The sequence below is a fragment of the Erpetoichthys calabaricus genome, chromosome 2, assembly GCF_900747795.2.
Source record: "Erpetoichthys calabaricus chromosome 2, fErpCal1.3, whole genome shotgun sequence".
NCBI classification, from domain to species: Eukaryota; Metazoa; Chordata; class Cladistia; order Polypteriformes; family Polypteridae; genus Erpetoichthys; species Erpetoichthys calabaricus.
This window is the reverse complement of record NC_041395.2, coordinates 116,764,963-116,789,140: the sequence shown is the minus strand read 5'-3', so window position 1 is coordinate 116,789,140 and position 24,178 is coordinate 116,764,963. Positions and strand designations below refer to the sequence as shown.

General features: G+C 34.0%; 1 protein-coding gene across 3 annotated transcripts in view; it reads left to right on the top strand.

Annotated features, from left to right (window-relative positions):
- The first annotated feature begins 458 nt into the window (after positions 1–458).
- Positions 459–24,178, top strand: part of pax3b (paired box 3b) — a 44,928-nt gene continuing 21,208 nt past the window's right edge. For 2 of the 3 annotated variants that reach the window (XM_028794403.2, XM_028794402.2), the window contains exons 1-5: positions 459–805; positions 1,783–2,018; positions 2,979–3,108; positions 3,611–3,754; positions 19,449–19,648. In XM_028794403.2, coding sequence (XP_028650236.1) covers positions 721–805; positions 1,783–2,018; positions 2,979–3,108; positions 3,611–3,754; positions 19,449–19,648 — 795 coding nt within the window. In that variant the 5' untranslated portion in view covers positions 459–720. The remainder of the gene's footprint in view (positions 806–1,782; positions 2,019–2,978; positions 3,109–3,610; positions 3,755–19,448; positions 19,649–24,178) is intronic. The other variant, XM_051923782.1, reaches the window with a different exon arrangement.

Genomic DNA, 24,178 nt, shown 5'->3' with positions numbered 1-24,178 from the left:
TCCTGGGGGAGGCAAATGCATTCAGATAAATCTAGATTACAAACATGCATTTACTAAATATTATATAGAAACCTTGCTAACGCGTTAACAGTTTCGCAATTATTAAATGAAACGTGTAACTACAATAATTCTTAGAGAGCTTTCGCGTATTATTTACAATCAGTATGACTTTAGTATTTACAAGCACTCTAAACCTGACGCTGTAGCTAAAAGTGGCAAGTACTTATTACTTTTTAATATATCCTGCACGCACTTACTTTGTTCAAGTCAAGTATCTTGCGTACAGTGATGAGAGAAGAAAGTTTGTCTGACAGCCAATCGGGTTGAGCTTTCTCTAACCGGGACAATTCTTCTTCTCGCCAATCAGAGAACAGGAAGACCTGATGAAGGTCTGAGTGCAACAGCTAATAAATGTTCCACTATAGGCAAACACCCATTCACTCTCTTTAAGTGTGTCAACAACAACAGCAATTGCGTAAGAACTTTTTTTCTTCGTTGCAGATCTAACTCTGTTAGATCAACTGCAACAAAAAAACAACGTTTTTGCTTTTAAAAGGGGTCGTTTTCAATTTTTTGGTTATTCTTATTTTGCGTTTTGGGGATACTACATCATTGGGCAAAGCAAGTGAAGTGATTTTTACTTCGTAGAGGAATCGTTACAGTTTGGACTAAATTCTGATTTGACAGGAAATAAGTATATACCAGGGTTTGCATTTTAAAATGACAGCACTGGCTGGAGCAGTCCCTAGAATGATGAGACCGACTCCAGGTCAAAATTATCCTCGAAACGGATTTCCACTAGAAGGTAAACATCACATTGTTATTTATTTATTTATTTATTTATTTGTTTCTTTCTTTCTTTGTGTATTTATTTTAAAGTACATATGGATTGTTATACATTTATTCTGTATAGTTGTTTATGTGTTAATGTTTTAATGTCGTAAAATAGTTAAATATCCACTTGTGGCATTTTTGTACAAACTTGGCTGTGTTTACAATCCTTATAAAAAGTGAGACAGAAATAATAAATTGCAATAAATGTGGGCCTACGTTAAATCAATCAGTAATAACGTGCTTATATATTATATCATAAAATAACATTAACTCTTGCACACGCCTGTTAATAATGACACACTTTTATATTTAATTTATTTTTTTGTTTGTTTTTTTAAATATACCAAACAAGATTAATAAGTTCACAATTGGTACAAATAACCTATTTGTTACAGTAGCAGTATTGTTTCATTCACTTACAAGTAAAAAACCTTCATGATATGGCTCTTTATATGAATAAACATTCAAATGTGAAATAATCACACTGTAAAAGATAATGTATTTGCTAGTATTTAATACAGTTGTTGCATTGTTGTTGCAGAATATACAAATACAATATACAATACACAATGTAAGAGATGGGAAGTAAATAATATACAGTTGTAAAAAAAGTATCAGATAATTTTAATATTCAGTGAAGTTATTTGTTGGTGCGACAATAAAGCACATTTTGGAGGAATTTGGTTAAACTAAGCGTTTTGCCCATTTTTTTTAGGTTACAGTTTATAAAAGTGACTCGCTGCTTAGTTTTTAATGCATTGGTTCTCATAATTTATTTAGAGGTTTCAAAGTTTCATTTGTATTTTAAAATGTATTTTGTTTTATCACTTATAAGCAGGCAGCCTGGGTCACATGTGAATTACTGTTTGAATAAAAAATGCTCGGGACAGTCAAGCGATATTAATTTCCTGTAACTTCCTGTTAACTTTCAGTCTTTTTTTTGTAAAGTTTCTACCCCCTTAGGCCAGGGAAGGGTCAATCAGCTCGGCGGAGTTTTCATTAATGGCCGTCCTTTACCAAATCACATCAGACACAAAATTGTAGAAATGGCCCATCATGGCATCAGGCCCTGCGTGATCTCTCGCCAGCTCAGGGTGTCTCACGGTTGTGTGTCGAAGATACTGTGCAGGTACCAGGAGACGGGGTCTATCAGACCCGGAGCTATCGGAGGAAGCAAGCCCAAGGTGAGAGCTCTTAAATTTAGCTCCTGTTATCATTGCTGTTCCGTTACACACTGTAAGCCTATTCCTATAATTGCACACTTAGGATATAAAACGTGTTAGTTTGATTTTGATTCTTTTTTTAAATAAAGCTGGCAATTAACGATCAGACATATTTTTAAATCATGTGTTTTTTTGTCATGCAGCTCGTTCACATTTTTAAATGATAAATTCCACCAGGTAAAAAGAAATCTATCTTACTACTATCCTTATAACAAACATTATCTTTGACACTGTGTTCTGTAAAGCTTTGAAGTTTTAGAAATGCCTAGGTTTTATTTCACTCTTTGCACAGAAGTGAAGTTTTACATTTTGGTAAAAGTTTGTGATACATTTTATAATTATAAAATATATCATCTGGAATGGTTTATTAATTTGTGTCGTGTGTCGTGTTTGTGTGTTTGGGGAATGGTTTGTTTGGTTTGGTTAACTGTGTTTTACAGTTCGACCACATTTTTCTTAATTATTACTATAATTGGGTCAAATCGGTAATTGGAACTTTTTTATTGTATAGTTGGTACCTTAATTATAACTATTCTACTATTTTTAAAATCATTACATTTACACTTTAATAATCTTTATACAAAGTCTTCTTTTGGAGGTTGAGAACCATGACAGTTTGTCTTATTAATTTAAAGGACTTTAAAGTACAGAGTTGCATTCTCCGTTAATAGCTTCTTAAGAATACTTACTATTGGATAGTTTTCAGTTTGCTTAAATTTCAGCAATTACTTTCAAGAGGTATCTAATTTTATAAGATGGCACTTGTGATTTTTACATATAAAACATGTCCTTTTTAGAATATTCTTTTTTGTTAAAAGACTCTCTGGAACAAGCGTGTATTTGTATGAACTGCTTACATGTAACGTGGATTGTACGTCGTTAAAATTGTCTTTTGTGTATCACCATAACTGTCTATTAAAGCAGGTGACAACACCAGACGTAGAAAAGAAAATCGAGGAGTATAAACGGGATAATCCTGGAATGTTTAGCTGGGAAATCAGGGATAAATTATTGAAAGACGGAATATGTGATCGGAATTCCGTACCCTCAGGTATTTAATTACTGTTAATATTGTTCTAATTGCTGTTTGAAGATAGTTTTGGTGGAAAGCCTCTGGAATGTTATTCAATATTTAATGCTATTTAACTGTTGATTCTTATTGAAATGTATATGAATAGATGAATGTTTAAAAACTATTATCGTACAACTGGCATTTTAACGTTTTTTCGAAAAAGATCCCCCAGTATAAATTTTGTTTTCACTCTTTAAAAGGGGAAAGATTAAAACATTCAGTCACTTTCACTTTATTTTTAGATGTTTTGTTGTGGCTTGGTTATGATAATCTGATATAAACTTCACATGAACTTTGAAAGTGATTTTCGAATATTCGCAAAATCATTCTTTTTTATGATAGCAGCCAAACAAACGGAGACATTCTTGATTCTTTAAAAGAGAAAATGAAGGTTTTTCATGTGTTTGGACACAGGGCGCACTTGTATTTAAGCGCCATTTGCGACTTTATTATTTTTTTTTCTCTCTCCCTTTTGTTTAAGTGAGTTCTATTAGTCGTATTATGAGAAGTAAATTTGGAGGCAGAGGAGAGGATGAGGAGGACGATGAAGACATTGAAAGAAAAGAATTTGAAGAAAGTGAAAAAAAAGCCAAACACAGCATCGATGGGATTCTCGGAGACAGATGTGAGTTTCAAAAGAGCTTGAACTGACTTACTTTAATATGCATTTATGCTATTTGTTGTAATGTTTTTTGAAAAGCAAACGTTAGAATACAGAATAACTCATAATATTTGCAACGTAATTTATGCATGTTAAACGTTGTGTAGTTGTTCAGACTATTGGGAACAGATGCTTCTCATAATGTTACATTATTCATTCACCGGGTCGGGGGATTGACCATTTTGTTAAAGGAAGGTATTTTAATACATGACGACTTTACAGGTAAGCTATGATCGGTTAAACTGAACGTAGGGCTGCTGCATCTGAAGTCGTGAGTTCGCAGTTTACCCTCTTCGTAAAGCTTTCCTTAACTTCCATCTAGTAAGTGACGTTTACTGAACAGAACTAGTGTCGCAAAGGGTGATGTTGCTTTGTTTTGGCGGCCTCTTGGGCTTATCAGCCGGTAAAAGTTTACAGAGGTGTGAGGACAATTACCGCAATTGGAAACATATCTAGGATCAAAGAGGGCGTCTGAGAGCGCACGGCCGCTGTCTTTTCTCAACCTGTTGATAGTAAGGGATTTGGTTGCTGACAACAGTGACACACCTGGACAGAAAACTGCTTTCTACCTTAAGTTGTCTCTAAACCGTTATGATATTAAAGAGATCAGCACAGTGTTTCCTGGTTGTCAAGCGGTTACTTGCTGATATCTGAAGAGTTAATCGTCGTTACTTACTTAAATTGTAAACACATGATATATCTGTAAATGTTAACAACCTAAAGTGAAACTTTCACTTTATTTGTGTTTTTCGAGTCAAATGAAGTGTTAAACTTGAAGCTAATTACCTTTTAACTGCTCAGAAACTGCAATAGGAAGATGGCGCTGTTTCCCTTTAGCTTTTATTCGCTTTCTTTAAGTGCAGGAGTTCAGAAACTGAACGGATTTACCGTACTGACTTATTCTTGTCCTTTCATGTAACCGTTCTGTAAATTAAATTTATATATATAAGTATATTTATACTTATATATTTAAGTATATTTTATATATTTTAAGTATATTTACACATTTATGTCGCTTTGTATATTTAAGTTCATTGTGTATTTTTTAAACGGTACTTTTTTCTGTTTATTGTAAACGCTGAGAATTTAAAACACGTGAAATTAAGTATATATAAGCATTCATAAAAAAGGAAAAAAAGAAAATGTACATGCCAATATGATTGTCCTTACTTCATCAAATGTAGGAGATTTCGGTGTTGTGATTATTTTAAACTTACGTTCTTGGCACCGTTTTAGAGTTTTTATGTTAAGAAAGTTTAATGTATTTATTTTTTAAATGGGCAGTGGCCTTTAAGTACTTTGTCTGTGTAGTGCTAAGTTTTTCACATATAAAATTGTAACTGCAATAATCTAAGTAGGTGTGTTAACATAAATGATCGAAATAAAAATGTTAGATGTGTTATGTATCCAAATATTTAATGCACGTTTGTACTATACTTGCATATGTATGTGTGTAACTATGTATAGTCCAAAATGAACAATAAGAGCATTTGAGATAAAGTGTAGAATCTAATTTTTTAAGAGCGGCAGAATACTTTTAAATATATATAGTGCTCGCGTTTAGTCATTTTTGTCCGTCTTTTATGCTCGGAATGTAAATATCCATAAGCTCCTTCTTAGCTTATTTTAACTATTTCATAAGACCCACATTTTCGAATTGTGTTATTTACAACAGTGTATAAGTTTTTTTTTCTAATTCAAGGTATTACAATATAGGTCATTACTAATACATTTTAATAACGCATTTGTAAACATGATTATAAACACAATTAACTTAAGAAAATAATATTTACGGTCAAATAATAGAGTGTATAAAGGTTCGTGTTGACGTGCTTACTGTTTGCAGAAACGGTTTTCATGTGTGTACTGTAATTTCTCTCCATACGGGCCTGTATGTAGACAAAAAAGGGGGAAAAAAAACCCAAATGAGTTGGTCAAACATTTGTACAACTTTTCCATCTTTTACAAAGCCTGCCTTCAGTGCACAATCCACAACACTTGGAGATGAACTTGGAAAACAAAGGGGGGAGAGTCCATTGAAACTCACACTTCAGCTTTGCGGAGACAAAAGCCGAGCTAGCAGCAGCTTGGCCAGAACAAAAGAAGGCAACCTTTTTATAATTCGGAGAGAAAAGAAGAGAAAGCAACCTAACAAAAGACTGAGGAAAGACATTATGAGGTTTCAATGAGGGATGAATTATTCAGTGATCCCCAATAGCTGCAGCTCCTAGCAGTTTTATGGACTCTCTACCGTGGAAAAGCGGCCGTTTTCACCTACAAAATGTTTCTTTTTGAGTCTTTAGGTCGTCTAAAGATGCCGACTACCATTCAAAAGCCACAATTGAAACGGCCCTTTAAAGGCAGAAGGAGCTTCTTTTTCTTAAAACTGGACATATTGTTATTTTACTAAAATTCATATCTGCTACTGGCCCAAATCGTTTTTTTTTTATCAATGTAGTCAAGTATAAGCGGGGATTTTGGCGAATAGCATAGAAAATCCATAAATGAACAGCTTCTCGCTCGAAGAAGTTCATATTATTACTGGAAAGCATCCAAGTGACAGCAGTAAGCATGCATCCTCAGACCTGATCCAGTTTAGAGTATTTTTAATATTCGATCTTTTGATACAATGTAGTGAGCCTGGACGAAATTCACTCCAAAGTTCAATTTCCAAGTAATTATGACCGTATAAATGTTACCAGTTCAATTTGTTGTCTAGAATAATGAAACAAGCCCCGTATTCCATAACCAGAAGAGAACCAATATTAGCAAAATAACCCAGGAACTTGTCCCCTTCTCGGATTAACTCTTGTTAATTCTGTAATACCCCCTTCTGACCCTCTTTAACATTAATTGGGTCTTCTAAATGTTTCTGTTGCTGAGCTGGGTGACATTTAATGATTTGGAGAGTGTATTAAACAGTCCCCGGTTGAATAGCGCCCAGTGTTCCCCTGGAGAGTGGAATTGGCCCCGAGGAGCGGTCACAATGGAAGCGCCCAAGTCATGCGCACTGCTACAATATTCACCCATCAAACTCTCTCCCCAACTGAAAATCTCTTCAAGCAGATTAAATCGAGCCCTTTATTTATTCTCACTTTCATCTCAACCCAAACCCGCCCCTTTAGCCTGAGGCCATTACATTCGTGAAATTTCTGCACCCAGTTTAGCAACCCTAACAAAGGCGGGCAGTTCATAGCGCTATCTGCAGAAGGGGGTGATGGCTTTTCCTGTTTGTGATTTTTTAAAACATTTTTTCTTCATGCTGTAATGGTATTAAGGACAGCTGATTACTGTATTTAAGACACGCGACTCTCGAGTCCTTGCTTAAATATTTAGATGTAAAGAGTTAGTCATAGGGAGATGCTTGGAAAGGAGGTGGGGGTGGGGGTACATGGGGATTGTCATCCTCCAATATTTAAGGATATAATCCAAAAAAAAAAAAAGTTACTACCCAATAAACATTCCACCTAATTCTCAGCACTATTAAAACTTTATATGCCAAAGTACATATTGTTTGACAGTTTTCAAACGATATCTTAACGATGCAGATATTAAACAGAACTGTAACATTGAACAGTAGTTAGAAACAGCTGGCAGTCATGAAGAAAGTAGTAAAGAAGCGAAGGAAACGAGGCATAACTACAAACGGGTCTCCTGTTAATTTGGGAACAAATTGTGCATAACAGGCGTCCATAAATCAAGACCTACTGCACGTGAAGACGTTTGTTGGGTGTAACTGCTGAAGTCCCTGTTTCATAATGTTATTTTAACTAGCTGGTTATTGGTTGATTTTTAAGGCCTGTCCCTTTAATGTAAAGCTAAACAATTACACAAGAATAGATGACTTACATATCTCCCTTTCTTTAGATCAAAAGAGTAGGATAGCTACAGGTTGCCCTTAAGTTAAACATTCTACTTTACAGCAAGTCCATTCCTCCGAGATAACTCATTAAAGACTACATAGCTTTGAATTATATGACTGGCAGGATAGTAGAAGGCTGATTCCTATTGAGTTTAGAGTTTTATGTCACTAGATGCTCTACAGTTGTTTTACAACTCGGAATTAAAATCTGAAAAGGGAGTTTTCAGTATCGTTGGCCAAATATTGATTAAGTAGTTGTTTGCCAATGCTATTGTTGTGCATTGAGGGGCCAGTAGTCCTGCCCCTTGTTGTTCAGCATCTTTTGTCAAGGTCCCTTAAGTACTGAGATCAAAGCTGGATCATTTAGATTTATTTGTCTGGGAAAATCCTCCTAGTTTGGATACTTCTGAGTAGCACTGACTGTGAAACATTTAAAAGGCGTTGGGCAATTCATTTGGATAGCTGTTTTAACTCTAATTTTAATTTAATGAGCACAGCAGATACCTTTGTCTATGGTAATATATGTCAAATGTGATTTCTAATGAAATAAATAACATCAAATGAAATAAAATTAACATAGTGTCTTCAGTCCTGTTGGGTATGTGTATCACCTGGACGTTCAACAGAGTCTTGTTTTGGCTATGGATCATGTTGTGGAACACTTTTTGATTCCACATAATGCACCTAATAGCTAACAATTTAAACAAACCCCCCTGTTTTCAGTCTGGGAGAAAGTAAAGCAAATATCATTTTAAAGTATGCATAATTTATTTTTAATTGGTGAGACAAGCTTTTCAGTGTATTATTTGTATAGAGATCTTGTAAAATGTAAATGCTAATGGAATTATGAGTAACATTTTTTTTGAGAAAGCACACAGAAAAAATATTGACCCTCTTCAAATAATTAACGTTATTGAGAGTAACAGAAGAAGCAGTCTAGTCTTGGGGATTTACATTTAAACTGAACAAAAATACCTTTCAGAAATACAAACAGTCAAAGGGATAACTTTATTTTTGAAAGGAATCCTGGAAAGGCTAATTGAATAAGCCTGGATCCTTCAAATATGTCATGGTGAGCGCAGTCAACATGTCATAATTAGGTTTATTGAGGACCATTCCAACAATCTGCTTCTATTCTTACTGCTTCATTGTCCACAGCCAGGCAAATAGCCAGAGGACAAAAGGAATCAAATGCTGACAAAACATGAAAGAGGAAAAGATTTAGCTTCTTTTATCAAAGAAACTAAGAAGGACTTTGTTTGTGTAAATAAGTAAAGAACTGGCTCTGCAGCATTTAGCTGGTACCATCCTGCATAGAATTTTGTCTTAATAAACTGAACTGATGCTAGCATGCAAACACAAGCTTTTACTTTTCAACCTCTTATAAATTTGTAAATGAAAAACACGACTGAGGGAATCATTCATATTATGTTTGTTGTTTTAAGAAGTGAGGTAAACAGATGTAATGCATGATCAGCAAAGACGTCCTAATAATTTGCTTCTTTTGCTGCTCAGGAAAGTCAGACATATGACACGAAAGTCACGGAGGTCTCTCTATTTTCTAGGACAATCAGGTGAGATTATCAACATTTACCAGGCCACAAATCTATCTATCTATCTATCTATCTATCTATCTATCTATCTATCTATCTATCTATCTATCTATCTATCTATCTATCTATCTATCTATCTATCTATCTATCTATCTATCTATCTATCTATCTATCTATCTATCTATCTATCTATCTATCTATCTATCTATCACATTTTTGATTGTATATCATTTAGAATAAAAGACCGCTTTGCTTCTAAAAAAGAGAAAAGAGCTCTTAGAAAACTTGCAGCTAAAGTAACAAACACACATAACCCCATCCCAGTTGCCCAATCATCACTCTCATGTTCACATTTACAAATTGAAAATGTCTTGACTACAAAGATCAGTAGACCTACATGTTTTAAATTTTTAATAGTTCGTAGTGTCTGGTGTTTGTAGCAATTTGTAGAGCAAAGTATAATATTCAATTCTGATTGCAGTTCAAAAACTAAATTTAAGTTTTATGAGTAGAATATCTATCTATCTATCTATCTATCTATCTATCTATCTATCTATCTATCTATCTATCTATCTATCTATCTATCTATCTATCTATCTATCTATCTATCTATCTATCTATCTATCTATCTATCTATCTATCTATTCCCTCACATGACAATGCATCTCCAATAATGTGTATATAAACAATAGTTATAATATACAATTTCAATTTTGAATAGTCTGGTCTACATTTTTTGTCACTCCTCATCCTTCCTCCTCTCTTCCTCTTCCTCCTCTTTTTTTATCATGAAGCCTTCACCATGATGATCATTCAAGCATAAAAATGTGCTTATCTGCAAATGAATGGTTGCTCTATGCTTCATTAAAGCCTCTTTCTCTTCTGGCACTCGCATTGTGACCCTCTGATATTAATTCAAAGGGCAATTAATGAATGCGGTCCATCTTTGAAGTGAGGTATTCAGGGCATGGAAGGGGATGAACCTGGAGCTGTGATGGACTCTGTACATTCAACAGAGCTTCTTTAAGACAGTTTGAAGTGATTGAAAGAAAATGGGCAACTGAAGGTCAAGGAGAATGGGTTCTTTAGAAACACTCCCTATTTGTTGAAAGTATTAGCCAAGCAAAACTGCAAAAAGCAACAAAATGAAATAGTTAATTGAGCAGCCAGACAGAGGCTTGTCAATCACTTAACGTGAACAGCAGTAGACTAACAATCTGCTGTGTTATCTAATTACCCTGGGAAAACCTACCATAGAACGTAGTGGAATTTGGTTCCTGTTCGAAAAGAAAAAATAAAAAAATAAAACATAACATATGAGCCAGTTCATGTAAACTATTAAGCAGAATGTCTTCCACATCTTTTCATCTTAAACACTGATATCATGCTGCTAACAACATACCAAAACATCAAGTCCGTGACAAATTTTACAGCAGGCTGGAATTCTGTGAACAGTTACAGAAAGTTCAGTAGTTGGCACTTGAGCTGCAGTTTTAAATGGCTGTTGACATTCCTAAAGTACACTTGAATGAAAGATTATTGACTTTACAGGACATATACCTTAATGGAAACGATTCTGAAAAATTGACACACTGTATTATTAGCGAGGCCTTACATGTTGGACCCATTGATATGTTACAGTATTTATAACAACATTGAAAACTCAATGTGATCATGTTAATATGTTTTTGTGCAGCTAGAACCAAATAATAGACGTCATTGAAATGCTACAATGTGATTTTCACACCAGTTTATTGTTCTTCAACAGCATGATTAATGGAAAATAAATGTAAGTAAGTGTACAGTAGTTTACAAATACCCTTTACATAATAATTTACAAGTGAAGAGTGATTAGGGCAGTGAAACCTATGTGTGCATGTTTGAACTGACTGAGGTCAAGGAGAAGCCCTTGCAAGTAACAAGCAGGCTTTAGTGGATGTGTTAATGCCAAGCTTTCCCACAGGTCAAAGTTTATCACTGGGTCACTGTTTTGTCAAGTGATTTGACTTAAAACAAGTTTGGAGGTTAAAATTATATTTATGTTAAATAACAGTCAGTACAGATAAGTATGTAAGATAGAAATTAGGACTAACATGAGTCCATAGAATGTGTATACGTATTTGGTGGCATACCTGAGTCTTAACTGTACTAATAAGTAAACTAAGAAAGATAAAAGATATCATTTAGAAATCTGTACATTCCTTAAATCTCTAATCCCCATTCATTCAAAACTTGTGCAGTTTTTCAATACTTGTATTAGAACTTAAAAATCTTAATTTTAGAGATAAATTACTTTTAGTAGAAAACACAACAGTATCTATCTATCTGTTGGTCCTTTTATCTATTATGCAAATTTTAAGGTTAGGTAATATGTTTTGCCTAATACCTATTAATGTACTGGTAGGTTTTTAAGTACTTGCATTTTTTGTATTTCAAAATAATTAAGAGCAGTGAGATCATTTTAACTTAAGCTTTATACATTAATACTTACCAATGTTTTGCTCATTTTAGGTGGTGCTGTGGTTAGTGCTGCTGTATCACAGTTTCAGGACACTGGGTTTAAATCCCAGCCTGGTCTCTGTCTTTGTGGAGTTTACGCATTCTCCTTAGCAAAGATGAGTTAGATTACTAGGTAATTGAAAATTGGCCCCATATACACACAAGTGAGTATTATGATGGACTGACGCCTCAACAAGTGTTGATTCCTTGAACTCAAGACTGGTAATATAGACTCCAGTTCCATGCATCCCCAAATTGGATTATGCTTGGCTGAAAATTGAATGGATAATTAATTTTATTAACTCTGTTGCATTACAGACACAAAGGTAAAAGAGCAAGAAATAGACAATTTATTTGTTTTTTATTTTAAAATGAGGGAACAAGCTGTTATATTTTTCAAAAAACCTAGCTTCAGAACCCCTTCTTCAAGAAGTTACACTAAGAACTGTTGCCTGTCTTGCCTAATAGTAAAAATGTTCTCACAGTCCGTGATGATTATTTAGGAACTCTGGTAATGAATATATAATAACCATACTTGATTATCTATATGTAATTTCATATTTTAATCATTTTATTTGTTTTTAATTTAAGCTTGTATAAAAAGTAATTTTGACAGCTGAATTTATTTTAAGGCTATAAATAAGTAGATCTGACAGATATATAATACAGATTGTTCTCTTTAAACTATTAACACTGGTAATTTTGTCTGACAGATATAATCTTTATGTTTTTAAATATGTTTTATGTGTTTGGTAAAAATATGATTCAGATAGTTCATTCAAAAGCAGAAAACAATTACAGAAAACAAGTACAATTTAGTATGAGCACCCAGTGGCTTTCATTTATAATCCTGAAGTCTTGAAGCCAGGTGGATATTGAAAAGGTCAAACATATGCAGCATTTGAGTACAGTTCATGAGTTGAAGTCAGATTCTTTGTAATTAAGGGGTAGAAGCCAGTAAACATATCAGCAGTTATTTTACAGATATTTATAGTACAAACAAAAAGTATTGTAGCCAAATCTATGATGCATTAATTTCTTCTACATGTTGACTGTAGAATTGCCAGTCTTTGTCACTGGCCTTGAGGTGGTGCATTCCACTGAATGAAACGAACTGTCACTTCCACAATATGAATGAATAATAACTGTGTCAAGCTGTGCCGACATAATGTGTCAGTGTAAATGTTTATGGCTCTTTGTCATCCCAAGTATGAACTAGATTAGTTAATGATTTATTCCTTTTACACAGTATACGCAGACAGCTGTACGAGATGGCTCCTTAGCAAGTCAAGTGAGACCCTTTTAACAGAATGTTAAGCACAGATGGGCCATACGCTGTCAGTTAACTATTATTCTACTTGCATCTGCTTTGCTTCAATGTACTGTTTTATGTATTCAGGCAGTCACTTAGTCCCCTACACCCTGAAAAGCCGAACTGCTCCTTTTTCAAATAAATTGTTCATTTGTCTCTTCTTCCTTTTGTTTTGTTTTGGTAACACATGTCAGCATCTCAATTACCCAGTTCATTAACAGCTCCCAGTGGCCTGCCCCTGATAAGGACCATAATTGGAGGACATATGGTCAATAATGGACCTTCTATGAGTGGCTGTGTATAAGTCCTTGAATAAATTTTAACTTGTATTCTGGCTTGATTTCGGTCCAGTGAGCCAAATGTTTCTAATCATGAACTACCAGAAATGACCAGAACTGCAGAGAATGTTACTGTAATATTTTTAGCAGTGGAAAACATTCTGATTGCATTTAATACAAAGCGAATAAGTATTTATTCTAAATACAGGTCATATAGTTTTATAACTGATTAATTTAAAAAATGATGTTGTGTCCATATCTATCTATCTATCTATCTATCTATCTATCTATCTATCTATCTATCTATCTATCTATCTATCTATCTATCTATCTATCTATCTATCTATCTATCTATCTATCTATCTATCTATCTATCTATCTATCTCATATTTGCAGAAGTAGAAAGGCTTATACAATAAATTCATATTCTTTTTGACTTGATTTAGGTGAAATATATTGCTGAGGAAAGGATAACTTGTTAAGCCTTTTTGCAAATGTGTATACTATTTTTTTTTTTACCAGTTGGATCTCTTGAAATGACCTGAGGTTGCTGTATTACAAAAAATAATGGAAAGAAATAAGTAGTCATTGGATTTAATTTCTATTATCATTTTCAGAACAAAAGTGCAAATTAGAGTAAAACATTTTCAACTTTAAAAGTCAGCCTGTCACTGGAAAGACACATTTTTGCCATCTTAGCATACATTTGTTTTGAGAATATTCAATCATCAAAAAGAAAATATATAATTGAAAAGTACAGACTTGCAGTGTTTTACAAAAAAATTTAAACATTTTAAAATTTTAGCAAAATGTAAAGATTGTAGGTTTAACTACCTGAGACTGTTTTATGAGTGTACTGAGAGCACATGCCTCAGCCACTTGGCTCTGAAAGTCTGTTTCTTGGTATAAGCTGTCTTTGTATATAATCAGTATTCCTCGCCCACAGTAGAGAGCGCACTGGGAGTTGTATAGTGTCAGAAATTATTTATACCATTTTGGAGGCTGCAAAACTGTCAAGAGCTTATTTTCGTACCTGGTGCTTCTTGCAGAGAGGCAAAGATAAATTGGTCAAGTAGCATATTGCTATAAAAGAAGTTACAGAAATTTCTGAAGGAGATGTGAATGGATTTTGTTGTATTGTCCTAACCCAGGTATGCATGCATACATACAGTGGTTTCCAGCAACCCCTACCCTTTCAAAGTCTTTCATGTAGGAAGACTCAACTTTCACACATCTTAAATCACATATAGAGATTGTTAAATTGTCAGTAAAGGTTTACAACAAAGAACAAAAAGCAGATCTGGAAAGGGAAATGCAGCATTGGCAAGTTTTAGTTTATTTGTGGTATTCATCTGAAAATAAAGCTTACATCCTCTTAAAAATACTTTATTGCTGATTTTAAATGTATATGTAGTCTTCAAATAATATTCCTTTGGTAGGTTTCTGTCAAACATTTTCTTTCTTTCTTTGTTTCTTTCTTTCTTTGGGGCTAGCTAAAGTTCCTTTACGAAAAATAAAGTGGGGGAGTAGACAGCAAGAAGGGGGCTCTTCAGGTACTCCCAAGCTACACATCCAGGGAAGACTGGATTACCCCCTGCTGTGCTCGCATCCCCAGCCCCCAGTTCCTTAGCTCCAGCCTCCTTTGTGTCTCTTGCACCCTGCCAGGCAGGTGTCAGAGCCCTGAATACGGGCAAAGGCCTCGTTGATGGATACCACAGATGGAGCGTGGAAATTGGCAGAATAGACTCCAGCCACAGGCTGCCTCTCAGAGTGCAACAAAGACAGCCAAATAAGTCAACAAAAAAAGAAAAAATCCTAAAGATCACAAAAGTAAAGTGTCGTTTGTCATTAACTCTGTTTCCATGATGGAATATCAGAGATGCTAAACTCCTTGGCTTTCCACTGAGCAAACATGATACTGTGGTTTTATTTTTTTAATGAGTGTTAAAAAAACAAGTTACATATTTGTGACTCTGAATTATCTCAATAATTAGCATTTCACCTAGGTAGTTTGATTAATATGAAAGGGACTATGTGAAATATTTTAGATAGATAGATTTCATTAATCTATAATGTTTTATATGGTATATTTCATATCTATCTATCTATCTATCTATCTATCTATCTATCTATCTATCTATCTATCTATCTATCTATCTATCTATCTATCTATCTATCTATCTATCTATCTATCTATCTATCTATTATGGTATACAACTAATGTGTGTTTTATTTTGACTATTATGGAATGTTTTCAGAACTTATTGTAATTTAAGTGTGATGGGTAGTATATGCTGCTAGTATGGCAACTACATTTTTTCCTTGCTTGAATATCTATGAGACTGAGCCAAAGTGGAAGAACAGTACTGTACAAAAAATAAAACTGGAAAATCAACAGAAGAACTTGCACTTTTTTTTCTTAAAAGAAGGTTCATATTTTCAAACATATTTTTGCAAAATTGAAAAAAAGCAGATTTTTTAAATTTTTTTTTCTCTTTTCATGGATTCATGTATTCACTTTACTAAGCCTGCTTTGTTCAATACATGGTCATGGGAGTCTCTCCTCACACTATGCCATCAGGCACAAGTCAGGAGTGATTCCTGGATGGAGTACCAGTTTCTTTTCAGGGCATAGTTATACAGAAATGTACTGTACAATGCCTCATTCATTTACAGCAAACAATTAACTTAATCTTCATGTCTTTTATGTAATGGAAAAGTACAATACTTTGAAAATCAATCACAGAAACAGTGAAAACATTTTTTTATCATAAGTGCTTGTAAGGAGATTTGAATGTAGGACTCTGGAACAGTGAGAAAGTCATACTAATCACTGTTCCCTGTGTTCACCTTGATAGGCCTTGTAAATCTCATCTAAATTATTTTATTTATTTATTTATACAAACATACATACATACATACATACATACATACATACATACATACATACATACATACATAATGCATGCACACAGTTATAAGATAAATAAAGTATATATTACACCTCTGCCATTTGTCCATCCATTTTGTGCATCGAATTAGCCCTATTTTGGGTACTAATCTTATACTCGGCTCCAGCAGACCCCCGTGACCCTGTGTTCGGATTCAGCGGGTTGGAAAATGGATGGATGGATGGATCTTATACTCATCTACAGTCACTTACATTGAGTCAATCAACCCAATCTGTCATTCAACAATTATTACATTTCCTCTTTGAAATAGATTGCCCATATACTTATTGAAATGAAAAAATGCATATCTATATATACAAAATATACTTTATGTACTATTTTTATAATCCCTGAAAACTGGTATTTTTCATAACCTTCTTTTCTTCCAGATACAATGCAGAATTTTTTTTTATTAAATACTATTTCCATTTAACTAAAATAATAAGTTTATTTTTAAAGGGCATTTTTGATTAAAGAGATAGTTAAACATGTATATATATTTTAGTAAAGAGTTTTTAGGTAGGCAGTGTAATAGTGGCCATTAAAGCATGGACTTTTAAACCTTGAGTTTAGCAGTTCTGTTCCTGCGTGTGGCTAAACTTGCCTGAGCTCTTACTGTAAAAAATGACTGTAAACATTTGTCATGTATCCTGATTGTGTAAGTTAAATTAGAGAGACGTGTCCGCAGTATGTATAATTACAAATATATTTAAGTATATGTATAAAAATGAAAAGAGAGTTAAAGAAACATTTCTGTTTTCTTTTTCGGTACTTGCATAAGTTACCATTCATTGTGAAAAACTTTAGCAGCAAGTTTTGGAGATAAATTTTTTTTTAGCATTGTTGTGTACTCACAGAAAGCAGTGCATCCCATGATTGTTTTTAGATGCTTTTTGCCGCTTCTCAGCCCTTTAATAAGGGATTCTCAGTTAGTCCGTTTTTTAATATGTGTTTTTCCTTGTTGTAAAAATGAACTGTTGTCCTTGAGATAAGATAAAACTTAACATAAAGTTCTGAAACTTTGTAGAAGTCTTGAAGTACAGTCACACATACATACATACACACACATACACTCTTGAATTTACAGGGTGAATATGCAGGCTTTAGGGCACACACAATGAGTGCCAGTCATGTAGACTGCTGGTCTCTAATCATTTTTTAATAGACCACAGGACCCTTGCTTGAGTACCAGTTTTGAGTTCAGAGATTAGGGAGCCCAATTCATGAGCTCTTCTGCCGAATTACCTCCAAAAAGGCCTTGTTTTCTCTCCCACGTAAATCTGAGCAAACAGATTAGTATGCACCTGCGAAGAGGCTTTTTTAAGTTCACTCAGCTTGAGTGAAATTGAATTTGTAGGACGGATACAATTGTATAAAACAGTCTTTCCAGCCTGGATCGAAATTAGGCTTTTGTGCTTTCTTTGTGCTCTCGATCACATGTGAATGCCTCAGATTCATGTTCTGGGGATTATTTGAAAACAAGGAATATTCAATTACATTTCTGCTTTGTTTGCACATATGATACTTCGTATTACACCTCACAGAAGCACAAACAATGCCAGAGATGAAAATATCTTTTGTCTGATTAAAAGTGTTTATAATAGTCACAATAATGCCAGCTTCATGTAGATCTTTGTTTACATATTGGTGTATTTTTTACTGAGAATTATGAATATAACGCTGAAACAAAGAGCTTTGTAGGTAATGCAGAAAGAACAAATATTGCACTTAGCATATGATGTAACAAAAGAAATCAACTGCAATGAAAACTGTCTTGAAATATCATATTGAACTGTAAAGCCACTGAGTCGTATGTTATTTATATAGGAATTTTAGAGAAACTTTCAAGTTAACTTTTGGCTTTCAAAATGATTTTGTAGTTAAGTGTGAATTATCTGTAAAAAAAAGTAATATTAAATGTCCTGCAAGAAATATCTTTTTTGAAGATAAAATAATTTAAACAAGAAAAACTCTGGTCAATCAAGCGTAAGTGTTTTTCATTGTTACTAAAATGATTTTAAAGTGCAGTGAGCCTGAAGTATAAACTAATCCTATTATTCCATATGTTTAACTTATCTAGAATAGTCCTGAGCATTATTGAAGTTTTTAATGGGCCATAATGAATCAAAATGTATTCTAGTTTGTTCAGACAGCGTTCATTGGCTCACCCACTCTCTCACACCAGTGTCAGATAAACTGAGTAACATGTATTTGAACTGCAGTAGGAAATGAGAGTCCTGAGGGGAGGCTTATGTGAACATGGTGGAAACATGTCAGCTCTTCACAGAGAGCACCCCTGTCAATGCTAACTACTGTACTTCTGTGTTTTCTTGGTAGAGTAGCCAAGTAATAGAGTGATTATTGTCATCTCACACTCAGTCTGTATTTTTTATATACTGAATATTCTTTTATACTTATATAACAAGTTAATTTGTTAGTACAGTAGTAGTAAAATTTGGCAATTATTAATGAAAAATGGTAACCATTCAATTGATCGATTATTACTTTACATTTTCTTTTCTTTCACAGTTTCTAAACACATTCCTTATGTGCAGTAATTATGAAAAATATTTATTACTTATAACATATTTATTACATGTAAGTTAATTTTAAAGTGTTGTGTCATGTAACTGAATTATGAAGTTAAAAAAAGCAAAACAAAAAACAAGTGTTCAGTGTTAGTACTGCTAGCTCACAGCTCCAGAGTCCCGAGGTGGAATCCTGAACTGGACACTGTCTGTGTGGAGTTATCTCCCTTGTTCGTATTGTTTTTTTTTCCTGTATACCACATTTGAAACACATGTCTTTAATTACTTAGAAACTCAAAGTTGGTTTGTTATGAGAGTGTGTACCTTGTGATGAACTGGGCGCACTGATCAAGGTTGATTTAATGGTTTTGATAATAAATGAATGGATGGATAGATCTGTATTTTATAGGATGCTTTTCAAAACTTAAACAGAAGTATACATTTCAGAGCATTGTTGATACATCTTTTTCATATATTGTGCATTTATAATATTTTACTTTGCAATTAACTTTACAATTGGAAAAGATCAAGATTTTGGAGTTCTCCTTAAGCAAAGATGTTTTCAAAAAGGGGATAATAACAAATTCCTGATCAACAAACAAACACATTTCCATCATAAACCAACTGAAATCAACTGAAATGTTCATATTTTAAAACATTTTTTGGGTTCTACAGCTAGTCACTCTGATGAGGGGTCGGAGGTAGAGTCAGAGCCCGATTTACCGCTGAAGAGAAAACAACGACGCAGCCGCACAACTTTTACTGCAGAGCAACTTGAGGAGCTGGAGAGGGCTTTCGAGAGGACCCATTACCCTGATATTTACACTCGAGAAGAGTTGGCACAAAGAGCCAAGCTTACAGAAGCCCGTGTGCAGGTATGGTTAGTCAAAAGAATGCATGTATCTATAATATCATAGCAGCAGTTTACTACAGTGGTGGTTGGGGGATTAAACTGTGAAACATTGCGATATCTAAACTTTCCAGGCTTGCATAATTCATATTCAATGATGTTTATCCTTTCATTTTCTGAACAATAATATATATTTGCACTGTTGTTTGGGGCAGAATTGTAGCTGGATAGAGCAATGCAGAGTGGTGTATTAAAGGGAATAAAACAGAGGATGCTCACACAAACTTGGAGGAAACAAAGAACCACATGGGCATATCCTAAATGTTATTGATATCTAGATCTTTGCTTTGTGTAAGGACTCAATGTTACTGTTTCATTAAAGCAGAAATACAACTAAAGAAACGTGACAGAAAAAAGCACTGTAACTTATTTAAACTGAAACCAGAGATGGCACTATCACAAAAACTGTAGGTAACTGGAAGATTTTGTACATCTTAATTTTTTACACTGCACTAGCCCTTTCTAATTCCACTAGAGATTGACTTTTAGTGCAAACATTTTTTTTTTATTTCAGAATGTAGAGTTTTCCTGGCACATCTTTTAGGAGTTGAAAATATGTTAGCTAACAAAAAAGTAGCAACTTAAAATATTCAAATGCTTTGTTTTTGACAGGTCATTAGTACATTTCAGAATCTTTGTCCTGTTGATTCTTCATCAGTATCTTTCTGTAAGAAGATGGCTGTTGTTCCAGTCTTCATTTAGATTGTAACAATCGACAGGTTTCAGAAAATGTTTATGTGCTAATAAGGTGCTAATAAGGTACATAAGGTGCTAATAAGGTACATACTATATATATATATTTATATATAATAAGTGTGCTTTTTAAATAGCACCCTAATTGATTCATTCATGTGACTGCACTTAAGCCCAGCACAGGAGGAGCACAGGAGACAAGCAGCATAAAAAGTCACAATTATTATTTCCAAATTTTAAAAATTTATTATATATTTTTTATTCTGTTAGTTATACATTTTTATCATTTGTCTTTCCAGGTATTCACATATGTACCATAATCAATCATTATTTATTTAATATAGTGCTGTTCAAAGTTCCATCTGTAGTTGCTTAACAAATCTAAGAAGAACAGCACACAATAAAATATCTAGAAGGGCCAAATGAAACAATCATTTTTCATAATGTTGAATCTGCAAGAAGAGTTATCTCCCAAATTAAGAGACTAAACTTTCCAATATCCTGGTCCCAGTTAATCTTTCCCAGATAAAGCACAACACCAATTGGAAACCCTGCGGGCCATTCAATGAACATGGTTGACTGGTGATTTGAAGAGGCAAGCAGTTTCCAACTTTGCATACATGGTGCCTTACATAAAAGCATTAAGTGGTCTAGTATATTAGCTACAGTCCACTTGCAAATAAAAGTATGAAATTGAATAGCTGGAAATATTGTTTTTTCATTACCCAGATTTCCTGGTCCTTGGGCTGACCTATTTTATGCAGCTCTCCCCACCATTTAATGTCTTGACTTTTGCATAAATGACATATAATAAATACTTTTCATTAACCAAGAAATGAAATATATATATTATAAGTGTCCTAAATTGTCCCTAGTGTGTGCTTGGTGTGTGGGTGTGTGGGCTGGTGGCCTGCCTGGGGTTTGTTTCCTACCTTGCGCCCTGTGTTGGCTGGGATTGGCTCCAGCAGACCCCCGTGACCCTGTAGTTAGGCTTTAGCGGGTTGGAAAATGGATGGATGGATATTATAAGTGTCATTAGGAAAACAATTAGGTATAAAGATTTATTTGCATCAAAATTCAAAGATATAATAATTGCACACTTTCATACATTGGATATATTAAAACATAAAAATGCAATGCAGTAATTTAGATTACTATTAATTGAAGGTTATCGTAGGCAGGTAGGTAGGCATTTAGTGTCTGCACATGCTACCCAACTAGCAAGGATAAGAACCATTATTCCTTTTTTCAGACCTCACATTATTTAAGCCCTTGTCACTTCCATTGTTGCAAAGATGCATAGCATGAGGGACCATGATTGTACATGAGTGTATGCTGTGATTCCATCAAGAACTTGTTCCTGGTTTGAGTCTGGTTATCACTGGGATAATATCTGGCTAGTTGCAGTGTTGTCCAGCCAAGCCTGAAAATTTATGTGACAGGTACTTGATTTTAGATACCTATTTTTTTTTTTTGCCTCACATTGTACGTTAGTTATTTTGCATTATATTGTTAATTTAAAATGTAGTAAAAACCATATTGCCAAAAACTGATATGTTAGTAGCATGAAATGTACGTAAGTCCCCCTTGTAACACTGATTGATATTTTCAAAGAAGAATTTGTTGAGCTATGTAGTTAGTGGTCATTTCGCAAATTGTCACAGCTTCTTTACTGGCTTCTCTTTTGGAACCAGTGGTCTATTCATTTTAAAACATGACTAGAATATTGTATATTACTCTGAATTAATTTTTTACAGGATTTAGCTAATTTGATCCAAATAAAGTTATAGATCAAAGTATACTTCCATTGTACATTTCTACATTGAGCACGCTGACAGATTAAGCTGAACTGGAAACCCTTTGGTTTAGTTTAAGCCTTTGTCTTAGATAACGGGTTCCTCTATTGTATTGTCTTTAATTTCTCCTGGACTTGAGTGGATTTCATTACAGGTACACTGGCTTTTTCTAACAGCTGGGATGAGAACTGATTCAGAAACCAAGTGCTGTGAGATGACAAAATGTACCATCTTTTCAAAACTAAATTTAATAGTCAGCAAATATTCAAACTGTAATCAACAATTCCTTAAAAGTCTAATAACACCAAACTCCACAACAGTCAAATCCTTTTTTTATACAACTTAAACCTTGATTATGCATCTCTTTTCTGAAATCTCTGACCCACACAGTCAGTATAAGGAAGGCAGACCCATTAACAAAACAGCTGCTGTAATGTGGCTTTAACCCTGCGACTTGCACACATTCCTCACAGCTTCATCTGCTCCCTAGAGTCTTATCATCTCCACCAGACATCACTCTGATCTACAGCCTAGCAAATTCCCCAGAACAACTAACATATGGATATTTTACTTAGCCCAGCATGAAGCAGAGGATACCAGTCAATCAGTTGCTAAAACAGAAAGCCAGAGACTGGGAATTTAAAAGGACTGAAGAGCAGACATAATCAAGCATTTTTGTGTTTTCCCAAAAAGTGTCCATATGTGTGTACATTTTTAAGAGTTAAATTTAAAATGCGGCACTTTTTCCAGTGCAACCTCTTATTCACCCCATTTCATTTTCAAAATAAAACACAATGACTGTAAATAATGACATAATTAGGCTTATTTGAAATACTTGGATCCCAAACTTTCTAAATCAATGAAATCAGCTGAAAAGTTTCTGATATATGTCAAATTGTGTTTGGTATTCTTAATTGCAATTTTTAAAATGTGAGGAAACTATTTCAACCAAAATTTATAGTGTTTGCTTTAAGCTGTGTGAATACACCTATAGTTATTTGTTTAGTGAGTTCATTAAATTGAAGAAAGAACCGATTTATTTATTTATTATTTCCACACATTGTACATTATTTCTACATAAAGATAAATAAATGGAACCCATCCAAGCAGTTAATCATACAGTAATTATTCTACCAAGTCAGCATGCATCTAGTAATATAATTTTATTTCTCATTTTTATTTTTTATTTTACTTTCTTGATTATTTGTATGCAAGATCAGTTTTCATTTTGGCAGCAGCTGTATTGATCTCAAAGGTTTTCATTAAAGACAACTTGTTCAAATTAATTAGTCAAGTTTGGCTAAGATCAATCATTAGTTATTTTACATAGAGACTTTATAAATAAAACATAATAAATATCAGAGATTCCACATGACATTATTTTTTTGCTGGCTTATTATGAAAAGCAATATATAGTATAGAAATACTCCAAAGAGCAAAGAGTCAGGCACCTTGTAAGGACTGCCTGCTGATCCAAAGGTGACATCTCATCAATTGAACATTCATAACAGATTTCATACTAAGAGATTTTACAAAACAAAACAAAAAATAATTTAATGTAAGTTCAAATGTAAAAGACCAGTGACTACTGTCAAATGATTTAGTAGGTTACAAATACAGCAGGGTAAGAAGCCTTCTTCCTGAAGGGCTGACCAGTTTGTTGGCATATTAACTGATTGCTCAGTGATGATTGCTCACTTATGCAAATAATTTCCTTTTGTTCACTTGCAGAAGTACTCTACAATGTGAAAAAATGTTTCCTTAGGAAATATTTGCACAGATGTGTATTGTTAACTTTTTATATCACTAAGTTGTATTGTACCTTTCCCCATTTTGAAGCTGATGTTAGTATCTTTATTAAACAGAAGTAACTTGGAATTTTTCAAATTTAGTCCTGGAGAGCTACAATGGCTGCACCCTTTTGTTCCAACCCAATTTCTTAACCAGAAGCCAGTCCTTGCTGATTACAGAACTTGTTATTTAATTGTATGGCTTTCATTCTGTGC